The sequence below is a fragment of the Podarcis filfolensis genome (genome assembly GCF_964270895.1).
Source record: "Podarcis filfolensis genome assembly, chromosome: 5".
In the NCBI taxonomy this organism is placed as follows: Eukaryota; Metazoa; Chordata; class Lepidosauria; order Squamata; family Lacertidae; genus Podarcis; species Podarcis filfolensis.
This window is the reverse complement of record NC_139608.1, coordinates 89,242,314-89,269,327: the sequence shown is the minus strand read 5'-3', so window position 1 is coordinate 89,269,327 and position 27,014 is coordinate 89,242,314. Positions and strand designations below refer to the sequence as shown.

General features: G+C 44.7%; 2 protein-coding genes and 1 long non-coding RNA gene across 4 annotated transcripts in view; 1 reads left to right on the top strand and 2 right to left on the bottom strand.

The window, feature by feature from the left end:
• HELLS (helicase, lymphoid specific) overlaps window positions 1-24,088 on the top strand; it is a 31,306-nt gene extending 7,218 nt beyond the window's left edge. Inside the window, exons 7-22 of the mRNA XM_083615584.1 lie at window positions 4,264-4,305; window positions 4,826-5,050; window positions 6,896-7,078; window positions 8,322-8,465; window positions 8,822-9,018; window positions 10,277-10,373; window positions 12,002-12,163; window positions 12,583-12,728; window positions 14,428-14,566; window positions 16,879-16,962; window positions 17,046-17,165; window positions 17,782-17,898; window positions 19,008-19,167; window positions 21,600-21,696; window positions 21,892-21,968; window positions 23,599-24,088. Coding sequence (XP_083471710.1) covers window positions 4,264-4,305; window positions 4,826-5,050; window positions 6,896-7,078; window positions 8,322-8,465; window positions 8,822-9,018; window positions 10,277-10,373; window positions 12,002-12,163; window positions 12,583-12,728; window positions 14,428-14,566; window positions 16,879-16,962; window positions 17,046-17,165; window positions 17,782-17,898; window positions 19,008-19,167; window positions 21,600-21,696; window positions 21,892-21,968; window positions 23,599-23,693 — 2,085 coding nt within the window. The 3' untranslated portion in view covers window positions 23,694-24,088. The remainder of the gene's footprint in view (window positions 1-4,263; window positions 4,306-4,825; window positions 5,051-6,895; window positions 7,079-8,321; window positions 8,466-8,821; window positions 9,019-10,276; window positions 10,374-12,001; window positions 12,164-12,582; window positions 12,729-14,427; window positions 14,567-16,878; window positions 16,963-17,045; window positions 17,166-17,781; window positions 17,899-19,007; window positions 19,168-21,599; window positions 21,697-21,891; window positions 21,969-23,598) is intronic.
• On the bottom strand, window positions 22,150-22,886 carry LOC310763596. The gene is made up of 2 exons (XR_014548696.1): window positions 22,745-22,886; window positions 22,150-22,301 (listed from the first exon to the last, which is right to left on the bottom strand). It is a non-coding gene; the product is annotated as an uncharacterized lncRNA (long non-coding RNA).
• An 842-nt stretch (window positions 24,089-24,930) lies between the features above and the next one.
• The window catches only part of PDLIM1 (PDZ and LIM domain 1), a 44,171-nt gene continuing 42,087 nt past the window's right edge, over window positions 24,931-27,014 (bottom strand). For both annotated transcript variants that reach the window (XM_083615928.1, XM_083615927.1), the window contains one exon: window positions 24,931-25,380. In XM_083615928.1, the coding sequence (XP_083472054.1) occupies window positions 25,194-25,380 (187 nt within the window). In that variant the 3' untranslated portion in view covers window positions 24,931-25,193. The remainder of the gene's footprint in view (window positions 25,381-27,014) is intronic.

Here is a 27,014-nt window from a genome sequence, read left to right as displayed (position 1 = left end):
TAAGCAGAGAGAGAAAAGAGGATATGGGAGATGTAGGAGGAGGAGTGATGATGATAAATTTTATTTATACCCTGGCCAAGACCAGGCTCAGAGTGGCTAACATCAAATATATATTAACAGTCACCCCCACAACTGTATTACCTGGGTTATGAAGGCGCCCTAAAGACATTAAAACAAATATTATGCGATAATGCACACAGTGACTTGTGATCTCGATCACACGCAGTCTGGCAGGTTGAGAGGAGTTCCCTACCAGGACAGACTTTGCTCGTGTGCTCAAGACATCGATTCCATAAAACATATTGTTGCACTGTGCATAATACGAGCAAGCCAGGGCTGAACTGATATTACCCTTGCTGGAACCTTTCCCGGGAAAATCAGAGGCTCACTATGTCAGGTTCCTATTGGAAGACCAGACAAACGCTAGAACATTAGCAGTGGCAAAGTTTTTATCGGTGGTTGCAAGAACCAATGATCCCTATATTCTGAACAAAATGCTTGTTTAACCTGGAGGTAGGTTGTATGAATTGTGTATTGATTTGTAACAATTTGTTGGGTCTCTGGACCGTAATAAAGATTGGTGATGATGATATATTAACATAAAATCAGGCAATCAATTAAAATACATCCTAAAATCAAATCAGAATCAAAGTGAAATCCAATCAGATGGCAACCCACAGATTAGGGTTGGGGACCTTCAATGCTCACCGGCCTGTTTGTACTGATCTTATATGAGCCTGTGAGAAAAGTTGGGGGGCCACTTTCATACAAGTTCTTATAAGGAGAGAGGGGGAGTCAGACTGGACCCTGACCAAAGGCCTGGCAGAACAGCTCCGTCTTGCAGGCCCTGCGGAAAGATGTCAGATCCCGCAGGGCCCTGTTCTCTTGTGGCAAAGCATTCCACCAGGTCAGGGCCCCTTCTGGAGAAGAAAAAAAAAACACCTTGGGAGAAAGTGACTGCTTCCAACAGGTTCTGGAGGCAAGGTTTGTTCATTGGCTTCTTGTCTCCTCCGGTAGCTTCCCAGTTCTTGTCCTGCATTCAACAGGAGAGAAAGTGTTTGGATGCTGTGCAACCTCTCCTTGTACCCTTTTTGGCTTTTTTGTTCTCAACATGTCCCCTGCACCAGGCAGGTCATCTCTCAGAAGGGAAGATTGGAGCCCAAGTTCGTTTGCTTGGTGGCAGAGAGATTGAGCAGAGGGGGCCACTATCTGCAAACCTGGTGGAGGAGTGGAGATTCAATATGCATTCCCTTCTGGGAAGCTTGCACCTTCGAATCAATGGTCCTCGAGAGCCATGCTGGATGTCCACAGCACCCTTTGTCCAAAGTGTGGCCGCTGACGGCAGGTGCCTTGCCCATTATCTGGTGCTTCTGGCCCTTCACTGGATAGCTCAGTTGGTTAGAGCATGGTGCTGATAACGCCAAGGTTGCAGGTTCGATCCCCACATGGGTCAGCTGCATCTTCATTCCTGCATTACGGGGGGTTGGACTAGATGATCATCTGGTCCCTTCCAAATCTATGATTCTATATAAAGAAGAATCTTTATTTGCATTAGCCACTAGCCATAGCAATAAAATAAATTAGAAATGTACTGAAGATAGAGGTAAAAACTTAACTATACAAAATACATTTTGGAGGTTTACATCAATAATCAAATAATCTTGTTCTAATTGCCCCTGCTAAAAACCTTGTACAGTGGTACCTCGGGTTACATACGCTTCAGGTTACACATTCCGCTAACCCAGAAATAGTGCTTCAGGTTAAGAACTTTGCTTCAGGAGAAGAACAGAAATCAGGTTCCGGTGGCGCGGCAGCAGCAGGAGGCCCCATTAGCTAAAGTGGTGCTTCAGGTTAAGAACAGCTTCAGGTTAAGAACGGACCTCCGGAACGAATTAAGTACTTAACCCAAGGTACCACTGTAGTTGTTGCTGTTACCTAATCATCTTGATCTGCTAAAAGAAAGGACAGTAGCAGTGGTTGAGCGACAATAAAAGAGGGGTAATAACCTCACTTCTCAAATCTTTATGAAGAGTGCAAGGCCGAAGCACATGAGCCACGGACTCAATACTGACATCTCCACAGGGACATAACCGTTTTCCTAGTGGAATTTTTTGCAATCGACCCTCAAGTACAGCCAAAGGCAATATATTCAGTCTTGCGAAAATGAAAGCGCATCTGTATTTTGGAATTGTTAAATTTCGCAAATAGGGTGTCAAAATGACTAGGTAGAAAATAATCATACCATGGTCAAAATTTCCTTATTGTGGCCAGATAATTCTGTCACTCGATATCATAGGCGCTGTCTAGTTAAATTATTTGCTTTACTGAAGCCCAGTGTTAGTAACTGTTGTGGTGATAAACCAGAAAAGTAAAGCTTTTGGTTGACAATTTTAGTCCCAAGCGCTCTCTGGCAATACTAAGGCAATACTAAGGGTAGTAGACCAGTGGGGTTTAAAGTTAGGCGAAGCCAATAATTAAATGTCCTATGCCAAATCTGTAATTCAATAGAGGGGAGGTTAGCCTCTAAGTGCAATCAAGCATTTGGAACACAGGATGGAACAGAAAAAAAATGCCCTATATAAAACAGTGGGATCGCTGTGGAGTTTGGGGTACAGGAGTGCTGATGGTGCTTCATTCTTCTCATTAGTCTTCTTGCGCCTGCCCTCGCTGGCCACAGGCAGATGGCTTCACTTGCAGAACAGGTTTTTCTGAACCCTTTAAAACACTCTGCTTATCAGGAGATGTCATTCCAGTAGCTGTAACCGCATTGGCAGCAGCAATAACTGCTTCAGACGGCACAAGAAAACCGATGGTACTTAGCTCCGCATGCTATTCTCTTCCAGTGTTTGTATTTCTGAGAGAACTTTTTCGGAGCGCTTTAGGCCAGAGCTTTCCAATCCGTGTGTCACGACAAACGAGTGTGTCGGCTGCAGCGTGTGGATATGTCATGCGAGTGTTCCCCACACTCCTCCCGGGGCTGGAAAGGGTTTAGTTTAACCTCGGGTTTGCTAATAAAACTGAATCACCGTGTCGCGAAATGCTGCGTGTGTCACGTTTGGAGAGTTCTGCTTTAGGCCTTCTTACAAACAGGCACAAGCCCTTCTCATCGGAGGTTTAGAATCTGTGTTCCATATTTGCAGACCAGGCAGTCTCCTTTGTCTGGTGTTCCTGGACTCCTGGGGGGATACTATTGTCTTGTTGTCCTTCTATCTCAGGGGTCACCAAACTTTTTCAGCAGGCGGCCAGTCCGCTGTCCCTCAGACCTTGTGGGGGGCCGGACTACATTTTTAAAATAAAAAGATGAACAAATTCCTATGCCCCACAAATAACCCAAGATGCATTTTACATAAAAGCACACATTCTGCCCATGTAAAAACACCAGGCAGGCCCCACAAATAACCCAGAGATGCATTTTAAATAAAAGGACACATTCTACTCATGTAAAAACACACTGATTCCCAGACCGTCTGCAGGCTGGATTTAGAAGGCAATTGGGCTGGATCCGGCCAAGGGCCTTAGTTTGCCTACCCATTTTCTACCTGTTCCACAGGGATGAAGTTAGTCCCACTTTCATGTCATTTCACAGGTGTATTTCTCAGCCTCTTCAGAGGTCTTCCTGTGTGTACCCCTGCCATGTGAAGGGAGGCAGAAGTCCTTCTAATTGGTGTCTTTTTTAGTGTTCCAAACAAACAGGTTTTGCAAACTAAGCTGCTGATTAATTGTTTCATCTACCAGAAAGGAGACTTTTGTGCTGCATTTTCATGTGTGGGTTTTAATAGTCATTTTTACTCTGTTTCGTAGGCTGCCCAGGACCATATAAATTTAGTAAAAATAACAATGCACTCCTCCCCTCCCCAGATTTTAGCTAAGGCTTAATGAAATTTTGCTTCCATGATCTAGGTTAGGGGCACAGTGTCCCATAGGAAGACAAACACTTGTGACAAAAGTATTGGCTGGATGTGGTGAGTGATGAACACCCACATTCTTTCTGATTTTTTGCTAACTGGCATCGTGAGTGCTCGCATGGAGTAAATATTGTAGATGTGCATTAGCATGCTCAGCAGTGATTCTATATATTATACTGTATATGGATGCTGTGTGTGAATTATATTCATGTTGTGTTAGATGTGTATGCCCTTCATTTCCTCCCACCTGGCCTTTTAATATCCTTTTTGTTAATGCACTGTGGAATTTTATGTTGAGAAGTTCATTTTAAGTTGTCAACAAATGATTTCATTGTTGTATGATCTCTTTTTTTGGCAGGAAATCTTGTCGGCAGCAAAGAAAAGCAGAGTTGAAAATCAGGTATATCAGCTTTGCTTAAATCTTGTTTGTAAATACTGATTGCCTTGGAGTTACACGTTTCGTATCAGAGCCTCATGTTTCGGTACATAAATGAGCATGGCGCAGCAGCCTTTTGCTTGTTTCTGAAATTTCCTTTAACAACTGTGAAGATGGATTTATTACATATCAAAGAAAAGTAGCTAGAGGAGAATCTAAACTGGATTATCTTTAAGCTATTTGGTCTAAAGACATGTCAATACAACAGAGAAAGGAACATAGAAACTCCAGCCTTCCAATGGTTCAATTAAGTTTGTGGAGAGGATATATTTTAGAAGATTCGGATAAAGTGACATTTTGATGACTTGGATTGTGATGATAAAAGATGCAGCACATGAATTCATGCCTATTCCCTTTTCTTTATCCGTTTTAGTTTTCCTCCTCCCATTTTGTATCATAATGTTTGATGGTGTTTGTATTTTGCCTTCATTTATAAATTCGTAGCAAGTTTGTGAAATATCTGTATATAAACGTCCTTCTGCAGAATGAAAGCTCTCCTCCAAAACTACGTACAGAAGAACTCCAGAATAACGGGGACTCAAATAGCATCATCAAGGACAGACTAGCACAGGCGGTGCGTAACACTGCCAAGCAGTTTGTCGACCCAGTACGGAAATTTAACGGGCAGCCCGTGCCTTTTCAACAGCCCAAGCTCTTCACTGGAGGAATAATGAGGTGGTACCAAGTTGAAGGCATGGAATGGCTTAGGGTAAGGATTTAACTTGACTCAAAAACTTATTCTTTGTGTTATAGAAGAGTAAAGGAAGCCATGTTTCCAGTTGGCTAGATCTTTGGTGCAGTCGCTTGCAATTAGGAAGTACTTGTGATACTGATCTCAAACATTACAGTGGTACCTCGGGTTACGTACGCTTCAGGTTACAGACTCCGCTAACCCAGAAATATTACCTTGGGTTAAGAACTTTGCTTCAGAATGAGAACAGAAATCGTTCTCCGGCGGCGCGGCAGCAGGAGGCCCCATTAGCTAAAGTGGTGCTTCAGGTTAAGAACAGTTTCAGGTTAAGAACGGACCTCCGGAACGAATTAAGTACGTAACCAGAGGTACCACTGTAGTCTGATCCAAAATCAGTCATACGTGGAATAGATCCATTGAAGGCAGTGGGCTTAATTTCAGTGGATCTACTTCTGAGTTTGAACATAGCTGGATAAAAAGGTAAAGGGCCCCTGGACAGTTAAGTCCAGTCAAATGCAACTGTGGGGTTGCGGCGCTCATCTCGTTTTCAGACTGAGGGGACCGGCATTTGTCCACAGACAGCTTTCCAGGTCATGTGGCCAGCATGACTAAACCGCTTCTGGCACAACGGAAGCCAGAGCGCACGGAAACACTGTTTATCTTCCCATTGCAGTGGTACCTATTTATCTACTTGCACTGGCGTGCTTTCAAACTACTAGGTTGGCAGGAGCTGGGGCAGAGCAACGGGAGCTCACCCCTTTGCAGGGATTCAAACTGCCAACCTTCTGATCAGCAAGCCCAAGAGGCTCAGTGGTTTAGACCACAGCGCCACCCGCACCCCTTTTTAGCTGGATATCACCCATTTCCTTCATGGCTTCACTTTTTCTGTCCCATAAGCTCCTTAAATCTGCCTGTGACGAACAGAACACTTACAGTGGTGGACTTGGGTACTGTGGGGCTCTATACAAGGGCAAAATTTGGCACACACCCCCCAGCCCTTGAGCTGTCTTCCCAAAGGTGGTTAAAGAGGTGCTGGGCTTGGGGAACCCAAACTGCGAAAGCACTAACTAGGCTTTGGGAAGGAGGAGAGAGGACTCTAGGACCCTTCCCAAATTGTGTGCAATGCTCTTGGTTGTTTAGTCGTGTCCGACTCTTCGTGACCCCATGGACCAGAGCACACCAGGCACTCCTGTCTTCCACTGCCTCCCGCAGTTTGGTCAAATTCATGCTGGTAGCTTTGAGAACACTGTCCAACCATCTCATCCTCTGTCATCCCCTTCTTCTTGTGCCCTCCATCTTTCCCAACATCAGGGTCTTTTCCAGGGAGTCTTCTCTTCTCATGAGGTGGTCAAGTATTGGAGCCTCAGCTTCAGGACCTGTCCCTCCAGTGAGCACTCAGGGCTGATTTCCTTAAGAATGGATGGTTTGATCTTCTTGCAGTCCATGGGACTCTCCAGCACCATAATTCAAAAGCATCAATACACCGCCCTAAATCCGCCCCTAACTTGACCACAATTCATGCACCATTCCCCATGATGCCTAAGAAGCTTTTAACTAAGGTTTGATGGTAGTTCCTGACTTAACAGTAATGGCGGCTGTTCCATTTCCGGCGGATGCCGCTTCTAGAGACTTGGATATTGAGTGAATGGAAACTGAAAGCAGCTAAGCAGCTCTAAAGCATGGTTTGCCTGTACATCAGAAGCTCAGTCCAATAATCACTGTTACCAATATTAAGTAATTCTTGAAAACAATAGGCTACACTTGTGAAAGAACATTAACTGGATTGTAAATGTTGGGCAAGTCAAATTTCAATGATATCCATTAATCGGGTGTAAAGAAAATGTTTTTCTCTCTTGTATGCAGATGCTCTGGGAGAACGGCATCAATGGCATTTTGGCTGATGAAATGGGCTTAGGAAAGACAATCCAATGTATCGCAACAATAGCGTTGATGATAGAGAGAGGGGTCACTGGGCCATTTTTGGTATGTGGGCCCCTCTCCACGCTTCCTAACTGGATGGCAGAATTCAGAAGGTTTACTCCTAAGGTAAAAAATGACTTTTAAAGTAATGGAACAAACCTCTTTTTTATGAGAGGACCACATCCTGCCTTGCAGGGGGGGTTGGACTAGATGACACTTGAGGCCCCTTCCAACTCTACAATTCTGTGATTCCCCCGGGGGAACTTTTAGCCACTTCCGAGGCTTCTGGAATTGGTCTGTATGTGTGTTAAGGAGCTTTGCCAAGCAGTTGCAATGATGGGATAAGAACTGGGTTTGCTTAAAAGGACAGTCTTGGAACAAGGTCCACTCGTTTCAAGATCTTCCATTCCAACTAGTGTATTGCAGTCATAGACCAGCAGTTTTTTCAAGATCTTAATAAATTATTTTGTGCTAGTTCTTAAGGCAGGCATATCCAAAGTCTGCTTTGGGGCCCAATTCGGCCCTCCAGCCGGTTTTATCAGGCCCCTGTGTCAGTTCATTTATTGCTGTCAAATCCTTTTACCAAGGTCACTAAACCTTGGGGGGACATCCCAAAAAAAGCTCTTCAATCCTAAAAAAAAAGCTCAACTTTGGTCGGCCCTCATGCATGTTCACTTCCATCAAATTTGGCCCTCTTTGAAAAATGTTTGGGCACCCCTGTCTTAAGGGCTTTAAATGTCTTGTTTGTTAATGAGGATGTGAGGGGCAACAGAGGAGGTGTTGGAGACGTGGAAGAGGACCGTAACATTTAGTCAAATTAGTTAAACTTAAAGACTGACTAAAATATTCCCCTGATTGGACAGCACATTGAAAACACTGACTTTTTAAAATACTTAAAAACTGTAGGTGATAAGTACCATCTTACCGAAGCATCGCCTTCTGTATTTCTTGCTCTGTGTTACCTGCTTTTCTTTGCTATTGTTGAAGACGTTAACCTTATTATAATTGGTACTGGTGGTTGTTGCTTTAACCCTGTTTCCCAAACATATGGAGAGAATGCCTAAATAAATCTTACTTCCGGGTGCTGCTGAGCTGTTTTGGGGAAATCGTGTTGAGAGTTCCCCTTAAGGGTTTTTCTTGTTCGTTTCTGCAAACCTTAGGATTCCTCTCAGCTTGCTGATACCTCCCTCATGCATGAATGGGGGTTTTTTTGGGGGGGGAGGGTTTGGCTACATAAGCAAATTACATTCACATCCTGAACTCTGGATACGGAGGAAGTGTTGGGGGAATTAATGGTGTTTTAATACTGTACCCATGGCGTCTACATAGGATTTGGTTGACACTTTTGTTTTTTAAAAAATAATTTTAGGTTCCTATAATGCTGTATCACGGGACCCAGCAAGAACGGCGTTCGTTGGTTCATAAAATCCGAAAGAGAGATGGTTCTCTGAATGTCCATCCCGTGGTCATTACTTCTTTTGAAATCGCTATGAGAGACAGAAATGCCCTTCAGGTGCGTAAGAAAATGCTATTTCATAAGTATGGTCACTCTTGGTCCTTGACAGAACTGCAGCGGATGCTATGTGTGAATTAGGAGGGGTCATTAAGTGTTGAAGACTCAAAGTTATCGTTCTGGTGAAAGATAGACAGAATAAAATGGCATCATTGTACCAATTAAAAAAAGTAAAGTGAACAGCACAAGCAACGCTGACACCAAACCCTACATACATTAAGCATAACGTTTGACATATATTAGCTTTTGGTGGAAAAGAAGGGCATATGGATGGATGGTTGTATTTTGTTTTTGTTTTTGTTTTTTTTGTTTTTGTTTTTGTTTTTTTGAGGTAACCAGTGACTTCTCTTCTCCAGAACTTGTACTGGAAATACCTGATAGTGGATGAAGGACACAGGATTAAGAATATGAATTGCCGCCTTATACGGGAATTAAAACAGTTTCGCACTGACAATAAACTCCTGTTAACTGGAACTCCCTTGCAAAACAACTTATCTGAGCTTTGGTCCCTGCTGAATTTTCTGCTTCCTGATGTGTTTGATGACTTGAAAAGGTAGGCAGTGAACCCCCCACCCCATGTTAAAATATGATATAGCGAATGTCTGAAGTTTGGTAAATGGCCGACAATCCCAGACAAACTTCTAATACCTGAAAATAAATATATATCTTCAGCACAGCAGGCTATTCTTACATAGATTGCTCCCACCGCTCTTTCCAGCAGACGGGGTTATGTTAAGAGGCACTTTCTGTAGGAAGAAGCCCATTCCATTTTTGGCCCTGTTTAGCTCCAAAGCACAATGGCATTTTGCCACATGGCAAAGTATCCTGACTTTCCCTTTCCACCCTTCTGTGGAATAGTTGATGGGCTGTCCTTGAAGACTAATCAGTAACTTCATTTTGTCCAAAATGCAGCTGGCAGATTACTGACCGGGATTCTCATGCCCCCCCCCCCTTTAAAACAGCTGCCCTGGTTGCCAGTTGGTTTTTAGGCCCAATTTAGCATTCAAAGCCATAAAGAGCCCAAGTCCCAAATACCTGAAATTCTGCCCCCTTCCCTACAGACCCTGTCGGGTGCAGAGATTGGCAGAGACAGCCCCTTTTTGGTAGTTCACTCCTGCGAAGACATTCCCTTGACGAACCATAATTCGCAGATCCCGAGCTTTCATTTAAAGACAGTCAGACTTTCTGGTATTTATAGGACTTTAGATGTGAAGTTCTGTTTTAATTCCTTGCGGAAAAACTAGCCTGCTTCCCTGTTTCAGTGCTTTATTTGTCCAGCTCCCTAAAATAAATAAATTCTGCAGGTCCAGGCATTCAGAGATTTGGGAGCACATTTTAAACTTATCCTGAAATGACCTTATTATACATGTTTGGTTTTTTAAACGTGGAACGTTAAGCTAATATTGTATCCAGTAATTGCAGGTTTTGCTTCACATAGGGTACTTTCCCCATCCTGGTTAATGCTGCATGTAGGGATTTGGGTGTGTAGTGGATTTTCTTATGGAAGGATATATTATTGCACTTGCAGGGGATTTAATTTTCGGTGTTGAATTCAGTGCCTTGATTATCAAATTTCTAGATTTTAAGAGGTGTAGAAGCTTTTATTTCAAGGAAGGGGTGAGGATTGAGCAGTTTCAGCTCCCCGCATTCCTCTTTTTACCTCCCTGAACAAGCCGAGTAAATTAAGGCAGCAGCAAATACGTTCAAATTTGGATAATCTATACAGGCCTTTGCTTTCTTCAGCACAGAATCCACCTGCACATCTCCCCAGTTCTTAAATTTGTCTCCCACTTTTGTTTCCTTCACCACAGCTTTGAGTCCTGGTTTGACATCACTAGTATATCGGAAATAGCGGAAGACATTGTTGCTAAGGAAAGAGAACAGAACATCTTGCATATGCTGCATCAGGTCTGTTCCGATTGCTTAAAGTGAGCGAATCATCTGAATAGTAGCCTTGTTGGTCTGTTGAAGCAAAAACATCTTGTGGCACCTTTGACAAACTTCTTATGACGCACACAAATTCAAAAGCAAATGCCACTATAATTGTTAGTCTTTGTTGGCCCTCAACTTTGGACTAGCCTCACTAAACAGATTCAGCTGGTACTGACTTTTGATTCCTTTTGGACACTACGAGTATTAAATTTTCTAAAACGCTTGGCTTTAATGGTAAATTTTTACAGTTGTACTAATTTTTGGTGTGTGCTTGTATTGCATCTTTATTTTGCCTTAACCTTTTGTGTGCCTAAATATGTATACAAATTTTGGGAGCCTGGGGGTGGGATGGAAGCGGCCCATGGACTGGGGGTTGGGAACCAGGTGTGCAGCCTGGGAGTCATTTTGGACTCACAGCTGTCCATGGAGGCGCAGGTTAATTCTGTGTCCAGGGCAGCTGTCTACCAGCTCCACCTGGTACGCAGGCTGAGACCCGCCCTGCCCGCGGACTGTCGCGCCAGAGTGGTGCATGCTCTAGTTATCTCCCGCTTGGACTACTTCAATGCACTCTTCAAAGGAGCTGCCTTTGAAGGTGACCTGGAAACTGCAATTAATCCAGAATGCGGCAGCTAGACTGGTGACGGGGAGCGGCCGCCGGGACCACATAACACCGGTCCTGAGAGATCTGCATTGGCTCCCAGTACGTTTCCAAGCACAATTCGAAGTGTTGGTGCTGACCTTTAAAGCCCTAAACGGCTTCGGTCCTGTATATCTGAGGGAGCGTCTCCACCCCCATCGTTCTGCCCAGACACTGAGATCCAGCTCTGAGGGCCTTCTCGGTAGTGGCGCCCGCCCTGTGGAACGCCCTCCCATCAGATGTGAAGGAAATAAGCAGTTATCTTCTCTTTAAAAGACATCTGAAGGCAGCCCTGTTTAGGGAAGTTTTTAATATTTAAGGCTGCATTGTTTTTAACACTTGATTGGAAGCCGCGCAGAGTGGCTGGGGAAACTCAGCCAGATGGACAGGGTATAAATAATAAATTATAATTATAATTATAATTATTAAAAGTTCCTTGCGAGTCTTCGCTTTTATTCAGTGTTGATCACGTCTACTGGGCCCCATGGGATGTAAGAGCGTACCGGGGTACAAGTACAACCTTTTCCTGCAGCTACACATAATACATACTTCATAGTGCAGTGCAGGACATGATACCCTTTGAAAATAGTCATCTTTCCCCTGTTTTCTTTCCCTTCATAGGCTAAAAATACTTAAGTTGCGTTTTGTGGGCTGTTATTATAATGGTGAATACAGAGGAGTGCTTCACTTTACCAAGGGAGATTTAGCATACGGTTAAACTTGCGTTTTATATTTACCAAAACCAGAAGTGCTGTGCCTTTTAAAGAAGCTTTTTGAGTATTATGCGTCATATATAAGGGATCTGGCCAATGCCATTATCGGACAAACAAGCATAACACTGCGCATGGCAGTGTGCAGAAACCCCGCCTTTGTATACTGTTGCATTTCCCTTTTGAGCCAGCAGTGTTCTATTACTTAAGCTTGAGTTGTTGGAAACTTTCATATTTGAAACTTTTTTCAACTCTAGATTTTGACCCCTTTCTTGCTGAGACGACTGAAATTGGATATCGCTCTAGAAGTTCCTCCCAAACGTGAAGTTGTGGTCTATGCGCCCCTGGTCAAGAAGCAAGAAACTTTCTACAGTGCCATTATAAACAAGACCATTCGAAAGCTGCTGGGAAACAGTCAGGTGCGTGCTGTGATGCCCAGGTTATCCTAATCATATCAACCTACATTTTGGCCTCAAATCAGTTTATTTTGGCCTCTGCAACTGCAGATGGGATGCCTTTCTGTTTCTGAAGACATTCATTTTAAAAAAAACATATTGCATGTGACTGTGAAATTTGAGCAAAACAATAGAGCAAAGGTTCTCAAAATAAGAGAATGTGAATATTGTGTGCATTTCTGCTAAAGAAAAACTCAAATGGTGCTTGTTTTCATCTATTATATGGAATGTTCAAAAGGTTTGTTTTGGTTTTTTTTTGTCACTGAACAGAGAGTTAGAAACAAGTTCGTTCGGAGTACGTGACCTATTTTCTTATCACAGCTGCTTTTTGGTTTTTCCCCAACGCATCACACTGAACTGTAGCAATGTTTTCTGCTATTTAGGAAGAAGCTGTTGAGCTGAGCTCTACAGGCCGGCCAAAGCGGCGCAGTCGAAAGGTGGCTAGTTACCGTGAGCTTGATGAAGATGATTTTCCTGATCGACTGGAGCAGATGATAGCCGAAATGCAAGAGGAAGTTGAAAAAGAGAGGTACTTATCTAACCATGGCTTGTGTATTTGCACTTAAACGGGTGGCATATACAAAGAACCATCACAGTAGAAAGTTGGAGAATAAACTGTCTCTTGTACAGATGATTGAGCAGTCCTTTACTTACCTTACCTCTGAATCCAGAGACAGCATCACCAATACAGTGGTACCTCTGGTTAAGAACTTAATTCATTCCTAAGGTCCGTTCTTAACCTGAAGCACCACTTTAGCTAATGGGGCGTCCCGCTGCCACCGCTGCACGATTTCTGTTCTCATCCTGAAGCAAAGTTCTTAACCCAAGGTACTATTTCTGGGTTAGCGGAGTCTGTAACCTGAAGTGTCTGTAACCCGAGGTACCACTGTATCAGGAAGAACTTTCTGACACTAAGAGCTGTTGGGATAGCAGAACGGACTCCCCCGGGAGGTGTTGGCTATCCTTCCTTGGAGATTCTTAAGTACAGGTTGGATGGCCAGCTGTCATGGATGATCTATTTGAGATTCCTGCATTGCAGAGAGTTGGGATAACATGCACATTTCATGCTAGAGATCGTGGTCTTGAATCCAGGAGACAGCCTCTCGTCCCCCACAAGCAGGGGCATCTGAGCTCAACGTGCAGACTCGCTGCATGAGCCATCCAGCCTTTTCAGGCCACCCTTCCCCCAAGCCGACATTTTTGAATAAGTCAGTGCAGAAATCATAGAATCGTAGAACTGTAGAGTTGGAAGGGACCACAAGAGTCATCTAGTCCAACCCCCTGCAGTGCAGGAATCTTTTGCCCAATGTGGGGCTCGAACCCCACGACCCTGAGATTAAGAGTCTCGTGCTCTTCCAACTGAACTATTAAGAAGGTAAAATGAAGAACTTATTGAATAAATTAAATTATTGAGCACACCAGACTCATGCATGCAGTAGCCAGTGTCCCCAGATTCCTGGACTTCAGTTAAACCCAGGTGTAAATTCTCCCTTGAGGTTTTTTCAGATCAGGAAGTGTGAGCAGCCAGGGAGGCTGCAGAACTTTGGAGAAATAGAAAGAAAAGCACAGGGCTCTTTTGCAGGGGAAGAACACTTTTAAGGAAAATGGAGAACAGTTTTCAGAGTATAGAACTAGCCCTTTTCTACCATTTCCCCAGTTCTTACACATGCAACGCAGGGCACATGCACACCCCCCCCACCTTTTGTTTCTCTCTCAAGTCCAAAGCTAATGAGAACTCTGGAGTAGAATTCTTGCACTTTAAAGAATATCAACATTTTTAAATTTTGTAACCTTTCTCCAGGGCTGGAAACCAAATTGAGACATTTCTGGAGCAGGCAGCCTTCTAGCCCCGTGTTTTATTGAAAGGTCAATTGCTTTGCAATCAACAGTGACCAGTTTCCCCTGCTATTGCCACCAAGGCTCAGTGCCCTTATTTCACACCCAGAATCCATCCCAGCAGGCTGCTCCCTCCATCCCTTTTCTGCTAGCACACTTGGTTTCTGTGCTCCCAGCAGAGGAAGGAAGACCCGTCCTCGGCCTGTTTGATGGAATGCCTTTTTTGCTATCTTGCCAAGAGGCTGGTATCTCTTCGCTGTGGCTCCACGGCCATTGTGAAAAGACAGGCTGCTAGCAGCATAGTATCTTTTGTGGGCTTAGCTAGATTCCAGCTATAATTCGCATTGTCGTTTGATTCCATCATGCTTACAAACTCGCTTGTCGTTTACAAGGCCAGTAATAGAAATGAGTACGCCGTTGGATTCAGAAATCAACCTGAAGTTGCAGAACATTATGATGTTACTGAGGAAGTGTTGCAACCACCCATACCTTATTGAATACCCATTGGACGCTGCCACCCAGCAGTTTAAGGTAATTCCTCCCATCGCTTACTTAAAAGGCCTTTTGTTCATTCCAATGTTGTTTGAAGGGCTTTGTCTGATGGCATCACAGTTTGATTTGCATTGAACAGTTCACTCTCGTGAATGAAGTGGGTGACGAGCAGGACTTTGAAAGAGGACAGGAGAGCTTCCTTACATCCCACAACTTCTCTCATCTTCCAACCACCTTAGCACACTATGCAAAGAATTGCTGGCACCGCCATAAGTCCAGCCACAAGATTATTGCACGCCCAGCCGGTAGGGCAGTCTATAGAGGAGGCTGTGACACTGATGCCCAGTTGAAAATGCCCAAGGCCACTGTTTGAGGGAAGCTACACTATTGTATCGCTCCCTCTTATTTGCCTTTGCTTGTGTGCAAAAGTTATTTGCTAAGAGAGAATAGGCTCCTAACCTCACAATGGAGCAGAACTTTGCCCTAACCTAGAATGAGAGTGTGTGTGTGAGGGGGGGGGGCGGATTTAACCATACAGTTTGTTACCTGGGGTTATCTTCCAACCCAATTTTTTAAAAAACAGAACCCAGAAAATTAAGACACACTGACTTTGATTTATTGTATTGGAAGGTTCAGGGACGTGGGTGGTGCTGTGGGTTAAACCACAGAGCCTAGGACTTGCCGATCAGAAGGTCGGCGGTTCGAATCCCCGTGACGGGGTGAGCTCCCGTTGCTCGGTCCCTGCTCCTGCCAACATAGCAGTTTGAAAGCATGTCATGTACAAGTAGATAAATAGGGGCCACATGCTGTCCACATGACCCGGAAGCTGTCTGCGGACAAACGTCGGCTCCCTCGGCCTATAGAGCGAGATGAGCGCGCAACCCCAGAGTCAGTCACGACTGGACCTAATGGTCAGGGTTCCCTTTACCTTTATTATTGGAAGGTTCAAACATCTCAGCATTTAACTTTCAGTCGGTTGTCTTTTCGATACTTTCTTCAACATTTCTTATAATTTTGGGCCCGTTAGAAGAAAGAAGAACATTCAAACAGTGCACTGTATTTTATACATAGCTTTTATTGGCGGTGGTTTAGACTTCAGAGGCTTTCTTTCCAACTCCAGGCTCTTTTCCTGGTGCCATTCTTGAGGCCTGCCAACAAGGGGATAAAACCTTCCAGGGTAAATAGCCCTAGAACCACCAGGCAGGGGATGGGAGTGTGAGAGGAAGGGGCAGTGAGTTCAAATTGTCCTTTTTAGCCGTTCACTGGTGACGCTATTGCTTGATGAAATGTTTTGGAAGAAATGAAGGCAGAGTATTTACAGACATCATTGCCGGAAGAGCAGGAAAAGCTGTTATGTAAAGCAGAGTTGAGGAACCTGTGGCTCTTCCGATGGGCTGCATCTCCCATCACTCCTGCCGTGCTGATCAGGGACCAATGCGGGTTGGAGTCCAACAAGTGACTAGAGGGCCACAGGTTCCTCGTGCGAAGCTAGTTGCTTCTAATGCAAATATGATTTAATAATAATAATAATAATAATAATAATAATAATAATAATAAATTTTATTTATATCCCGCCCTCCCCAGCCGAAGCCGGGCTCAGAGCGGCTAACATCAAATGTATAATACATTAACATAAAATCAGAGAATCAATTAAAATTCATCCTCAAATCAGATCAGGATCAGAATAAAATCCAATCGGATGGCAACCCGCTGATTAGGGTTGGGGACCTTAAATGCTCACCAGGCCCAACTGTTTGTGCTGAACTTATATGGGCCTGTGAGAAAAATTGGGAGACCACTTTCATGCAAGTTCTTATGAAAGGGGAGAGGGAGTCAGACTGAACCCCGACTAAAGGCCTGGCAGAACAGCTCAGTCTTGCAGGCCCTGCAGAAAGATGTCAAGTCCCGCAGGGCCCTAGTCTCTTGTGACAGAGCGTTCCACCAGGTAAAGGTGCCCCTGATCGTTAGGTCCAGTCGTGGATGATACTGGGGTTGCACACTCATCTCGCTCTATAGGCCGAGGGAGCCAGCATTTGTCCACAGACGGCTTCCGGGTCATGTGGCCAGCATGACTAAGCCACTTCTGGCAAACCAGAACAGCGCACAGAAATGCCGTTTACCTTCCCGCCGGAGTGGTACCTATTTATCTACTTGCACTTGACGTGCTTTTGAACTGCTAGGTGGGCAGGAGCTGGGACCGAGCAACAGGAGCTCACCCCGTCACAGGAATTCAAACCACCAACCTTTTGATCAGCAAGCCCTAGGCTCTGTGGTTTAGACCACAGCGCCACCTGCATCCCTATGATTTAATTAGAATGTCCTAAATTGTACGTGTGTGTTCTTGCATCAAGGTCGACGAAGATCTAGTGAAGAGTTCGGGTAAATTCTTACTCTTGGATCGCATGCTGCCAGAACTAAAAAAACGAGGACACAAGGTATTGTTAGTTTGTGGTGTTACCAGAAGTTATTTGCCTGGACACCTGGGTTCACATTATTGAAGAATCTTTGCTCTGTTCAGGTGCTGCTGTTCTCACAGATGACAAAAATGTTGGATATTCTGATGGACTATTGCTATCTGAGGTCGTACGAGTTCAGTCGCCTAGACGGGTCCATGGCGTATGCAGAGAGGGAAGAAAACGTAGGTGATAAATTTATTGGATCCTGGTTTGTTTGACTCTTCTGAGATTTCCTTTGCATCGCAGCAGAGAACCTTTGTCAACAGAGTTTAGCTAGAAATATCAGCAAGTTCTGGCTTAGTCTATGAACTCACTAGCCTGAGGCAGCCTCACCACCCAATTCAGTGCTGGGATTTCTCAAAGATGATGCTTGAAAAGTGTTACTTGTGTTCTGCTTATTATCAGTTGGTAGCTTGTGCCTTAAAATGTAGTGATGACATGTTTAGGTAGAGGCTGTCCTGACTAATTGAGGCGGTGATGAATATTGCAGTTGAAATTAAGTCTTACACCGAACATCTGTAGTTCTCTTTGAACATGTGCTTCACTTATACGATAGTCATTGTGTGACATAGAGTCTGTGGATGCACTGGCAAGCCCTGTCCCCAGGGCTCAGTGCCTTGGCCATCCTTGCAGCCCTTCATGATTTATGGGGATTGTTTCTGAACTGGGGAATCTCCACAGTTTGTGGAGGCTCCCTGCATGATTTAGAACCCTGTTGGTTCACTGTTTAGTGAGTGTTTGGTTGGCACCGTAAAGGTACATTATTAACCTAATGTGTTTACCGTTTGTCATTTGCAGATAAATAAGTTTAACACAGATCCGGAGGTTTTTATCTTTCTGCTGAGCACACGGGCTGGAGGTCTTGGCATTAATTTGACGGCAGCGGACACAGTAATCATTTATGACAGTGACTGGGTATGTTTCGCATGCTGGCATGTATAAATTGTCATGGGTCCTGATCTCAAAGGGCTGTGTGCTGAGTGACACACATGGGGATGGGGGCTTCAGGGATCAGAGTTGGAAAGGATCCCGAGGGTGATCTAGTCCAACCCTCTGCAATGCAGGAATCTCAGTTAAGTGTTTTATGGTAGCAGCCCTCATCATTGCCCAGCAAGCTGCCTCTGAAACCGGATGCAGAAATAGTTCTTCAGGGAAGCACGATGAGGGGAAGATTTACATTTCTGCCCCTCTTAAATTCAGGTCGTGTGTTCTGCTATGAAAAGCCTGTTCTGGTTCTACAGAAACATGCCAACTTCTAAACAGCTCACAGGAATGGCATGAGGCTTAGAAGATTTTGTTTCAGAAATTCCAAAGTTCAGTCAAGCAATTATGTATTTTTAATCTCTGTATCAACTAAACCAGGCATAGGCAAACTCATCCCTCCAGATGTTTTGATACAATTCCCATCATCCCTGACCCTGTTAGCTAGGGATGATGGGAGTTGTAGTCCCAAAACATCTGGAGGGCTGAGTTTGCCTATACCTGAACTAAACAACTCTGGTTGAGGTACAGCACTTTACATCAGATTGAAATAACCAGGAAATGTGAAATTAAGAAAACTCCAGCTAGTCTTTTTTGCTAGGTAGAATGGACCTGCCCTTATGTCAGAGACAGCAGAACACATGGTCTGCATGCAGCAAGTCAGATCTGGCATCACCACAGCAGCACTTTGTAAACTTTTCTTATTTCTCTTTTCCCCCCAACCCCAGATGTTTAGTGGTTTCTGCATTCCTGGTAGTCAGAAGGGGTCACATTTTGTGTGTGTGAAATATTTTTGTATGGGAGAAGCCTGCCTTAGCTGTTGCTAGTCAAAGTAGACAATACTGGACTATGTGGACCACTGGTCTAACCCAGCATAAAGCAGCTCCATATATTCATATATTTTTCCTTAATCCCAAACTTGCAGAAAGCTAGAACCTTTTTTCTGGGAAAGCTGGCACTGCCTGCAAAAAAAGGAAAACAAACCCCTTAACCTGAGGTTAATTTTATCTCTGGAGTTCATTTCCCTTCTTTCCCATTCTTAGAACCCTCAGTCTGACCTCCAGGCCCAGGACCGATGTCACCGAATAGGCCAGACGAAGCCGGTGGTCGTCTATCGCTTTGTAACTGCAAACACCATCGATCAGAAGATTGTGGAGAGAGCTGCTGCCAAAAGGAAGTTAGAGAAGCTGATTATCCACAAAAGTTAGTAGCAACTTCATTTTTCTTACCAAAATTGACAGGTTTTCCTTCTTGGGCTAATAGCTATGAATGTGGTTTCTCTAAATGTACAAGGCGTGACCGGAAAGTTCGATGAATGGTCACAGAAATCGGACAGCGATTAATATTCGTACATACACACCTTACAGTAGGCCTCCCTTAATACAATGCACTGTTGAAAACGTTCATAGAACTGCTGGAAACTTCTGGAGAAGTTCTCTTTTTGTACTGCTTTCAGTTCCCTCGTCACAGCAGCTTGGACGTGTGGAACGTTGGAAAATCTCTGCCCTTTCAGTGCAGATTTCAGTTTTGGAAAAAGAAAGAGATCCAGTGGGGCCAGATCAGGAGAATATGGAGGGTGGGATGACTCAGTAACCTCAGTAACGATTTCACGCAGAATATGCAATTTTTCCACCATCATTTGGATGGACAAACGCTGATCCCGCATCAATAACTCACGAACTCTGTCGACATTTGCCACCGTTCTGTTCATCGACAGTCTGCCAGACTGAGGGTCATCTTCGATGGCTTGCCGCCCTTCACGGAAACGCTTAAACCACTCACACATCTTCATCTACACATCTTCATCTCTGTACACAATTGTGAGCATTTCATGGGTTTCCGATGCCAATTGTATATTCAAATATTTCTCACTGCCCGATTTCTGTGACCTTTCACCGAACTTTCTGGTCACGCCTTGTACATAACTTTGCTTGGCTATGCATTGGATTGTGTACTGTGGTAGAACGCACAGGCTTAAATCGGCTTACATTGAGAGCAACAAATGATGAATCCTTTCCGCACACTTAAGAGAGCTTTTGCCCGCTGCTCTGCCACAAGGGCTGTTGCCATTTGCACCGCCTTGAGCAGAGTTTTGCTGCTGTGTTTCCTGGCTTCTGAGACGTGCGAGACAAAAATGATTTTGGAAGTAAACCTGCCTTGTGTTCACAAGATTGTAGCCCGCTTGATGGTGCTAACTAGCACTCAACGTGTTGGGTGAGAGGCACCATCCAAGCTGTTGAAAGGCAGAAGAAAACAGGTGGCATCCGATTGCAATGGAGATCAAAGTTCGGCCTCTTGCAAGCTCCTTGCCATGTGCGTTGTCTCCCCTGCTGTCACCAGAGAGATGCAGGGCTAGTGTGCGGATTCTACACGCGACGGGGGCTTTCAGATGTGCTGCTCTGTGGGCAGAGAAAGGACTTGTTGATGGCAGTCTCCTCCTGAAAGGAGCTGAATCTCAGATCCCTCCGTGATAAGCCGAGTCAAGGTTGCAAGTAAAAAGGAGAAAAATAGCCGTATCCAGACAGCATCAGTTTCCAGTAATCTTGACTGTAAGGCAGCACCTCGAAAATATGCAGGAACGTAATGGATATGTGTCGGTTGTGATGGACAGGAACAAGCAGGGAGGTGCCTCTGCATTTTTCCTATTACTCTGGGTCTATAAATAGTTATGCCCAGGTGTCAAAAGCAACAGGACATTAAACCAATGATCACCTGATGGAAACAGTGACAGGCTTGAGTTTATACTTCCTTTTTCCTTCATGTTTGGGCATTGGCACATCCATCTTTGACCGCCACCGGCCAGCAGCCCCTGGAGGGTTAGCCAAGAGGGCATATTTCCATAAAAAGCACCCGTTTTGCACTGATGGCTCTTCTCCTTTTGTAGGTCAAAGATACGTGTCAAACGTTTGCGTTCCTAGGGGATCTTACTTGTACAAACCTAGCTAGGAGAATGAGTTACCAAGACCAGGTCTTGCCGTGTAACATCATGAATGTTGCCCAAGTTGGCGAAAAGCAACTGGGATCTAGGTTAAAGGTAAAGGACCCCTGGATGGTTAAGTCCAGTCAAAGGCAACTATGGGGCTGCAGTGCTCATCTCGCTTTCAGGCCAAGGAAGCCGGTGTTTGTCCACAGACAGCTTTCCGGGTCCTGTGGCCAGCATGACTAAACCGCTTCTGGCGCAACGGGACACCGTGACGGAAACCAGAGCGCACGGAAATGCCGTTTAGCTTCCTGCTGCAGCGGTACCTATTTATCTACTTGCACTAGCGTGCTTTCAAACTGCTAGGTTGGTAGGAGCTGGGACAGAGCAACAGGAGCTCACCCCATCACAGGGATTCAAACCACCAATCTTCTGATCTCCAAGCCCAAGAGACTCAGTGGGTTGGACCACAGCGCCACCCACGTCCCAACTGGGATCTAATGGTGTTTTCACCACATAAACGTGCCTGTCAGATCAATTTACTCGTAAGTTTTCTTGTACTGAATGTAACGTCGCAAACCTGTTTGGGAAATGTTTCAGAAAACTGTCTGATCCATAATTGTGTGCAATGAGACAAAATGGTTTCTTAATACTGTCAGAAAGCCCAAGCAGCAGTGCTTTCTCAAAGTTTTTTTTTTCCTTGTCTAACTTCAAGATCAGTTTAAAGGTGGGAAATTTGGAATAAACCAGTCAAAGAGTTGCTTGGACCCCAAGGAATTAATGGAGCTGCTACAGTCCAGGGACTACGACAGGTATGTCTCACTTACAAAGAAACCATTTGGTTTATGTGCGAAAATGCATTATGCTTATTTAATGAAGGGTTTGTATGTTGGAGGTGCTTTAATGACTTGCAGTCCTAATGGCGGGGCTTAGTTTCAAGTAAATAAATATGGTTGCACTGGAACTCAGCTATCTGAAATTAATATACACTTACTTTCCATCTGTAGAGAGGTTAAAGGATCAAGAGAAAAAGTAATAACTGACAAAGATTTAGAGCTACTGCTGGACAGGAGTGACCTTATCGGTAAGTATATATATTAGTGTCTTTTCTATTCATTTGAATCTCTCTCCAGAAACAAGCTTCAAATGTGAACTATGTGTGTAGCATGAAGTCTCCCAGCTGAGAGATACAATTCCTTAAGGCAAAGGTGGGATCCCCCAATTACAATTGTCTATTGCTGCTTCTGGCCAACTATCATAGAAACAAATATTTTTGTTTCTATGTTTTTACTGTGCAAGTTGCTTAGCACAAAATGTGCAGCTGATAACTCCCGATAGCTAGGCACGGTTTTGCCACAAAGGAGCAGTTTTTTCTGCAGCAATTGTGCTAGGAGAGAAACAACTGCATTGGTAGTGACTTACCGTATTTTTCGCCCTATAGGACGCACTTTTCCCCTCCAAAAATGAAGGGGAAATGTGTGTGCGTCCTATGGGGCGAATACAGGCTTTCGCTGAAGCCTGGAGAGCGAGGGGTCGGTGCGCGCCGACCCCTCTCGCTCTCCCGGCTTCAGGAAGCTCTGCGCAACCTGCCGGGCTCCCAAAGGTTGCGCAGAGTTGCCTGCATTCCGAAGCCTCGGGCGCGCTGAAGAGCGCGCCCGGGCTTCGCGCAGCTCTCCGCAAGCCTGGGGAGACCGGCGTGGCTCCCTAGGCTTGCGGATAGCAGGCTGTTCTGGGGTCGGGGGAAGCTCGGGCTTCCCCCGCACCAGCCCCATGCCTGGGGGGGGGGGAATAAATTTGTTTTCTTTATTCCCCCCCCCCCCCCAAAAAAAAACTAGGTGCGTCCTATGGGGCAAAAAATACGGTAACTTTCGGCCTAGCTACTTAAGTCCGATTCTTACTACGGAATAATTGTCAGTTTGATTGTGTTATCAAAAAAGAATGCTAGAGTTTAAAACTACACAAGACAAAAAATGGCTCTGTCCTTTCAGAGAGCATGGTCTTTTTATACAGGAGGGCTTGTTGTTTAATCGTTTAGTCGTGTCCGACTCTTCGTGACCCCATGGACCAGAGCACGCCAGGCACTCCTGTCTTCCACTGCCTCCCGCAGTTTGGTCAGGCTCATGTTTGTAGCTTCGCAAACACTATCCAGCCATCTTGTCCTCTGTCGTCCCCTTCTCCTTGTGCCCTCCATCTTTCCCAACATCAGGGTCTTTTCCAGGGAGTCTTCTCTTCTCATGAGGTGGCCAAAGTATTGGAGTCTCAGCTTCACGATCTGTCCTTCCAGTGAGCACTCAGGGCTGGTTTCCTTCAGAATGGAGAGGTTTGATCTTCTTGCAGTCCATGGGACTCTCAAGAGTCTCCTCCAGCACCAGAATTCAAAAGCATCAATTCTTCGGCGATCAGCCTTCTTGATGGTCCAGCTCTCACTTCCATACATGACTACTGGGGGAGGGCTAGGTTGGTTTAAAAAGAACAACCTGGCTGTTTACTGAGACTCTAGTCTTTCTGAACACAGGTATCTTCAAGCTTTTCATACCTAGGGCCCATTTTTAACCTAAACTGGGGACTTTTTCCTTAATCATTCACCATATATTTTGCACGATAGCACTCCTGTTGCAAACCACCTTGGATCAGGCTACAACCCACTCAAATTTCCTGTTCCACCAGTTCAAGGCAGGTGCTCTAAACTGTGTGTCTTGCTTCTTTCTCCCTAGACCAAATGAAAACTTCTGAGCAACTTAAAGAGAAAATGAGAGCGTTCAAGGTTTTAGAAAACTCTGAAGATGTCAGCACGGAGAGTGTGTTTTGAGATACAGGCAGCTGGTGACTGTAACCTTACAGTTGCTTTGTTCTTAAGAGTTCAGAAATGCATTTCCGACTATTGTTTTGGTTGTATCATTTTCCAGAAAGAAAATAAGGCTAAACATTACTAAGTGTAGATGTGAAAAGAGAGCTTTTGGACTCCCCTTGGATTTTAGATCCTCTGACTGTGTACAAACTGGAAAGCTAAATACTACTATAGTTTCCTGTGGAAGTTCTGATAAATGGTAGGATTTGGAGTTTTTGGTTTTTTTACTTCTCAGTATGCTTACTCCTTGCCCTCAACTATAGTTTTATTTGGTCAATGTATTTTGTTTCAAAGTCCAAACCTGTATGACTTCAGTTTTTGATAATTTTGCTAAATAAATTGTTTTGTAACAAGCAGCACTTTCAAGGTAGCAGAGTTACTGCAAATCCACGTGTTCAGTTGTCTCCTAGAAGCACTACAAAAAACAACCCCCAGCTTGAAATTGTACACCTGTCTCGTCAGTAATGATTGGTGTAAAAGTACCAACTGATAGTAAAGAGCCAAAGAAATTTATCAAGGCAGGGGAGACAATTCAGGGTTACCTCCTTAGGATGGGAAACTCAGCTCCTGCTCCCAGTTTGGCACTCGGGGATGAAAGAAAATTGCAAAGTTGCTCCCCTTACTGCTCTAGGTAAAAGCCAATTCTACAGCAATCTGCTATCAAACCACTGGGGGAAGGGGGCTGGAATGTTTTGTTATCTAGATACCTAGTGTTATTGCTCAAAGACTGAATTAGTTGCTATGCCCAGTGAGAAGTGTGTTTTCCTTGGCACGAGTCTGAAGAAAAGAGTTGCATCATAGTATTTCACACCAAAAGAATGAATGTAAGTACTTAAAAGCACTGCTTCAGAAACAGTTCAGTTTCAGCAATAACAAAAAACAAAGGCAAGCAGAAGGATACAGGGAACAGGCAGTTCTTTTTATAAAACCACACCATGGGAAACTAAAGTAAGCAAGCCCTTTCCACAGACTGCAGAACTCATGAGACATCATGCAACACACCCCCAGCCCTGGCAAGAAACTTGTGTAAATGATATCAAAGTGAGAAGCAGAAAGGCACACTGGTGCGGGAGAGGCAATAGTTTTGCTGACCTGGATTCTTAAAAAAAATCTAATTTTGAGACAGGAGTACTTTTGGTGTATACTCCCGTTTACTCTGCATCTAGTCCACACAACGCTAACACAATGCAGACAGCGGTTTGAGTCAGCTCCTTTTATTAAGTAGAAAAAAAAAGAATTGTGTGGCTTGGCCTCTGGCATCCGATTTTTAGTTGCGGAAGAAGAGTTGCATTATCAAAAAGAGGGGCAATTCCCTCCGACCGAGCGGATTTTCTTTATAAAAATGGAAGTGGTTCACTTACTAAAAAGGTCCACTGGCAAAAGCCTTGCTGAGCCTCCGCGACTGCGAGGAGAATTCAGAGGCAGAAGACAGTGGTGCCTGGTAGAGTGCTGGAAAAACACTCATTTTGGAAACACAGTGATCACATCGTATCCTTCAGGCGGGGTGACCCGTTCCCGGGCGTGCTTCTCACAGTAGATGCAATCCTCCACAAAGAAGTGCCCTTTTTGCTTCAGGTTCGTTCCGCAATCGCTGCACACGTAGCACTCTGGGTGGAGGTGTTTCTCCCGGAGCTTCACAAACACACCTCTGGGAAGAAAAACAGTACCAGGATCAAAATTCAGGAAGGTCATATAAAAAGGTAAAGGGACCCCTGACCATTAGGTACAGTCGTAGCAGACTGTGGGGTTGCGGCACTCATCTCACTTTATTGGCCGAGGGAGCCGGCGTACAGCTTCCAAGTCATGTGGCCAGCATGACTAAGCCGCTTCTGGCGAACCAGAGCAGCGCACGGAAACGCCGTTTACCTTCCCGCCGGAGCGGTACCTATTTATCTACTTGCACTTTGACGTGCTTTTGAACTGCTAGGTTGGCAGGAGCAGGGACTGAGCAACAGGAGCTCACCCCGTCGCGGGGATTTGAACCGCCGACCTTCTGATTGGCAAGTCCTAGGCTCTGTGGTTTAACCCACAGTGCCACCCGCGTCCCTAGGAAGGTCATATAACTTGGATTAAAGTTCGCTGTGAAGAGGGGTTGATTGTTAAACCGCTCTGGGAATTGTGGACCTGTGGGGGGAAAGGGGTCTGCTAATAACTTTCATCACTCTTGAACTACGATAACCAGGATTCTTTGGGGACACCCATAATAATAATTTTATTATATGCTGCCCATTTGGCTGGGTTGCCCCAGCCACTCTGGGCGGCTTCGAACACATAAAAAACATACATTTTTATATATAACGTTGGCAGCCGCCCAGAGTGGCTGGGGCAGCTCAGATGGCTGGGGTACAAATAATAAATTATTATTAATAAAACATTACACATTAAAATGCTTCCCTATACAGGGCTGCCTTCACATATCTTCTAAAAGTTATACAGTTACTCATCTTGACTTCTGAAGGGAGGATGCCACCACCGAGAAGGCCCTCTGCCTGGTTCCCTGTAGCCTCACTTCTCGCAGTGAGGGAACCGTCAGAAGGCCCTCGGAGCTGGAGCTGGAGGATTGGGGTGGAGACGCTCCTTCAGGTATACTGGGCAAAAGCCATTAGGGCTATAAAGGTCAGCACCAACACTTTGAATTGTGCTCAGAAACATACTGGGAGCCAGTGTAGATCCTTTAGGACCAGTGTTATATGGGCTCGGCGGCTACTCTCAGTTGCCATGACCCATGCAACTACTTCTCAAGAAAGAAAAGTACAGTGGTACCTCGGGTTAAGAACTTAATTTGTTCTGGAGGTCTGTTCTTAACCTGCAGCACCACTTTAGCTAATTGGGGCCTCCTGCTGCCGCTGCACCACCACTGCACGATTTCTGTTCTCATCCTGAAGCAAAGTTCTTAACCCGAGGTACTATTTCTGGGTTAGCGGAGTCTTTAACCTGAAGTGTCTTTAACCTGAAGCGTATGTAACCCGAGGTACCACTGTAATGTGATTCATCGTATCTGGAAGAGGTGCTGTTCTGGCAAAAGCTTAAAACCATTTAGCAGATGCGGCTCTGCCAACATTTGTTGTTGGAAAAGCAGAACACAAATATTAATATTACAATTAATACAGTAAACATTATATCAGCTCAGCACTGAAGCACAGGGCGGGGAAATTTAATTGCCTGCCCAATGTTTTGCTGCCACCACCACAGCTGCATGGCACATTTGCTACCATGCAGATCTTTTGGAAGAGGTCTGGCAAATACGCAATAGGGGCGTGTATTAAAAATATTAAAATCCGC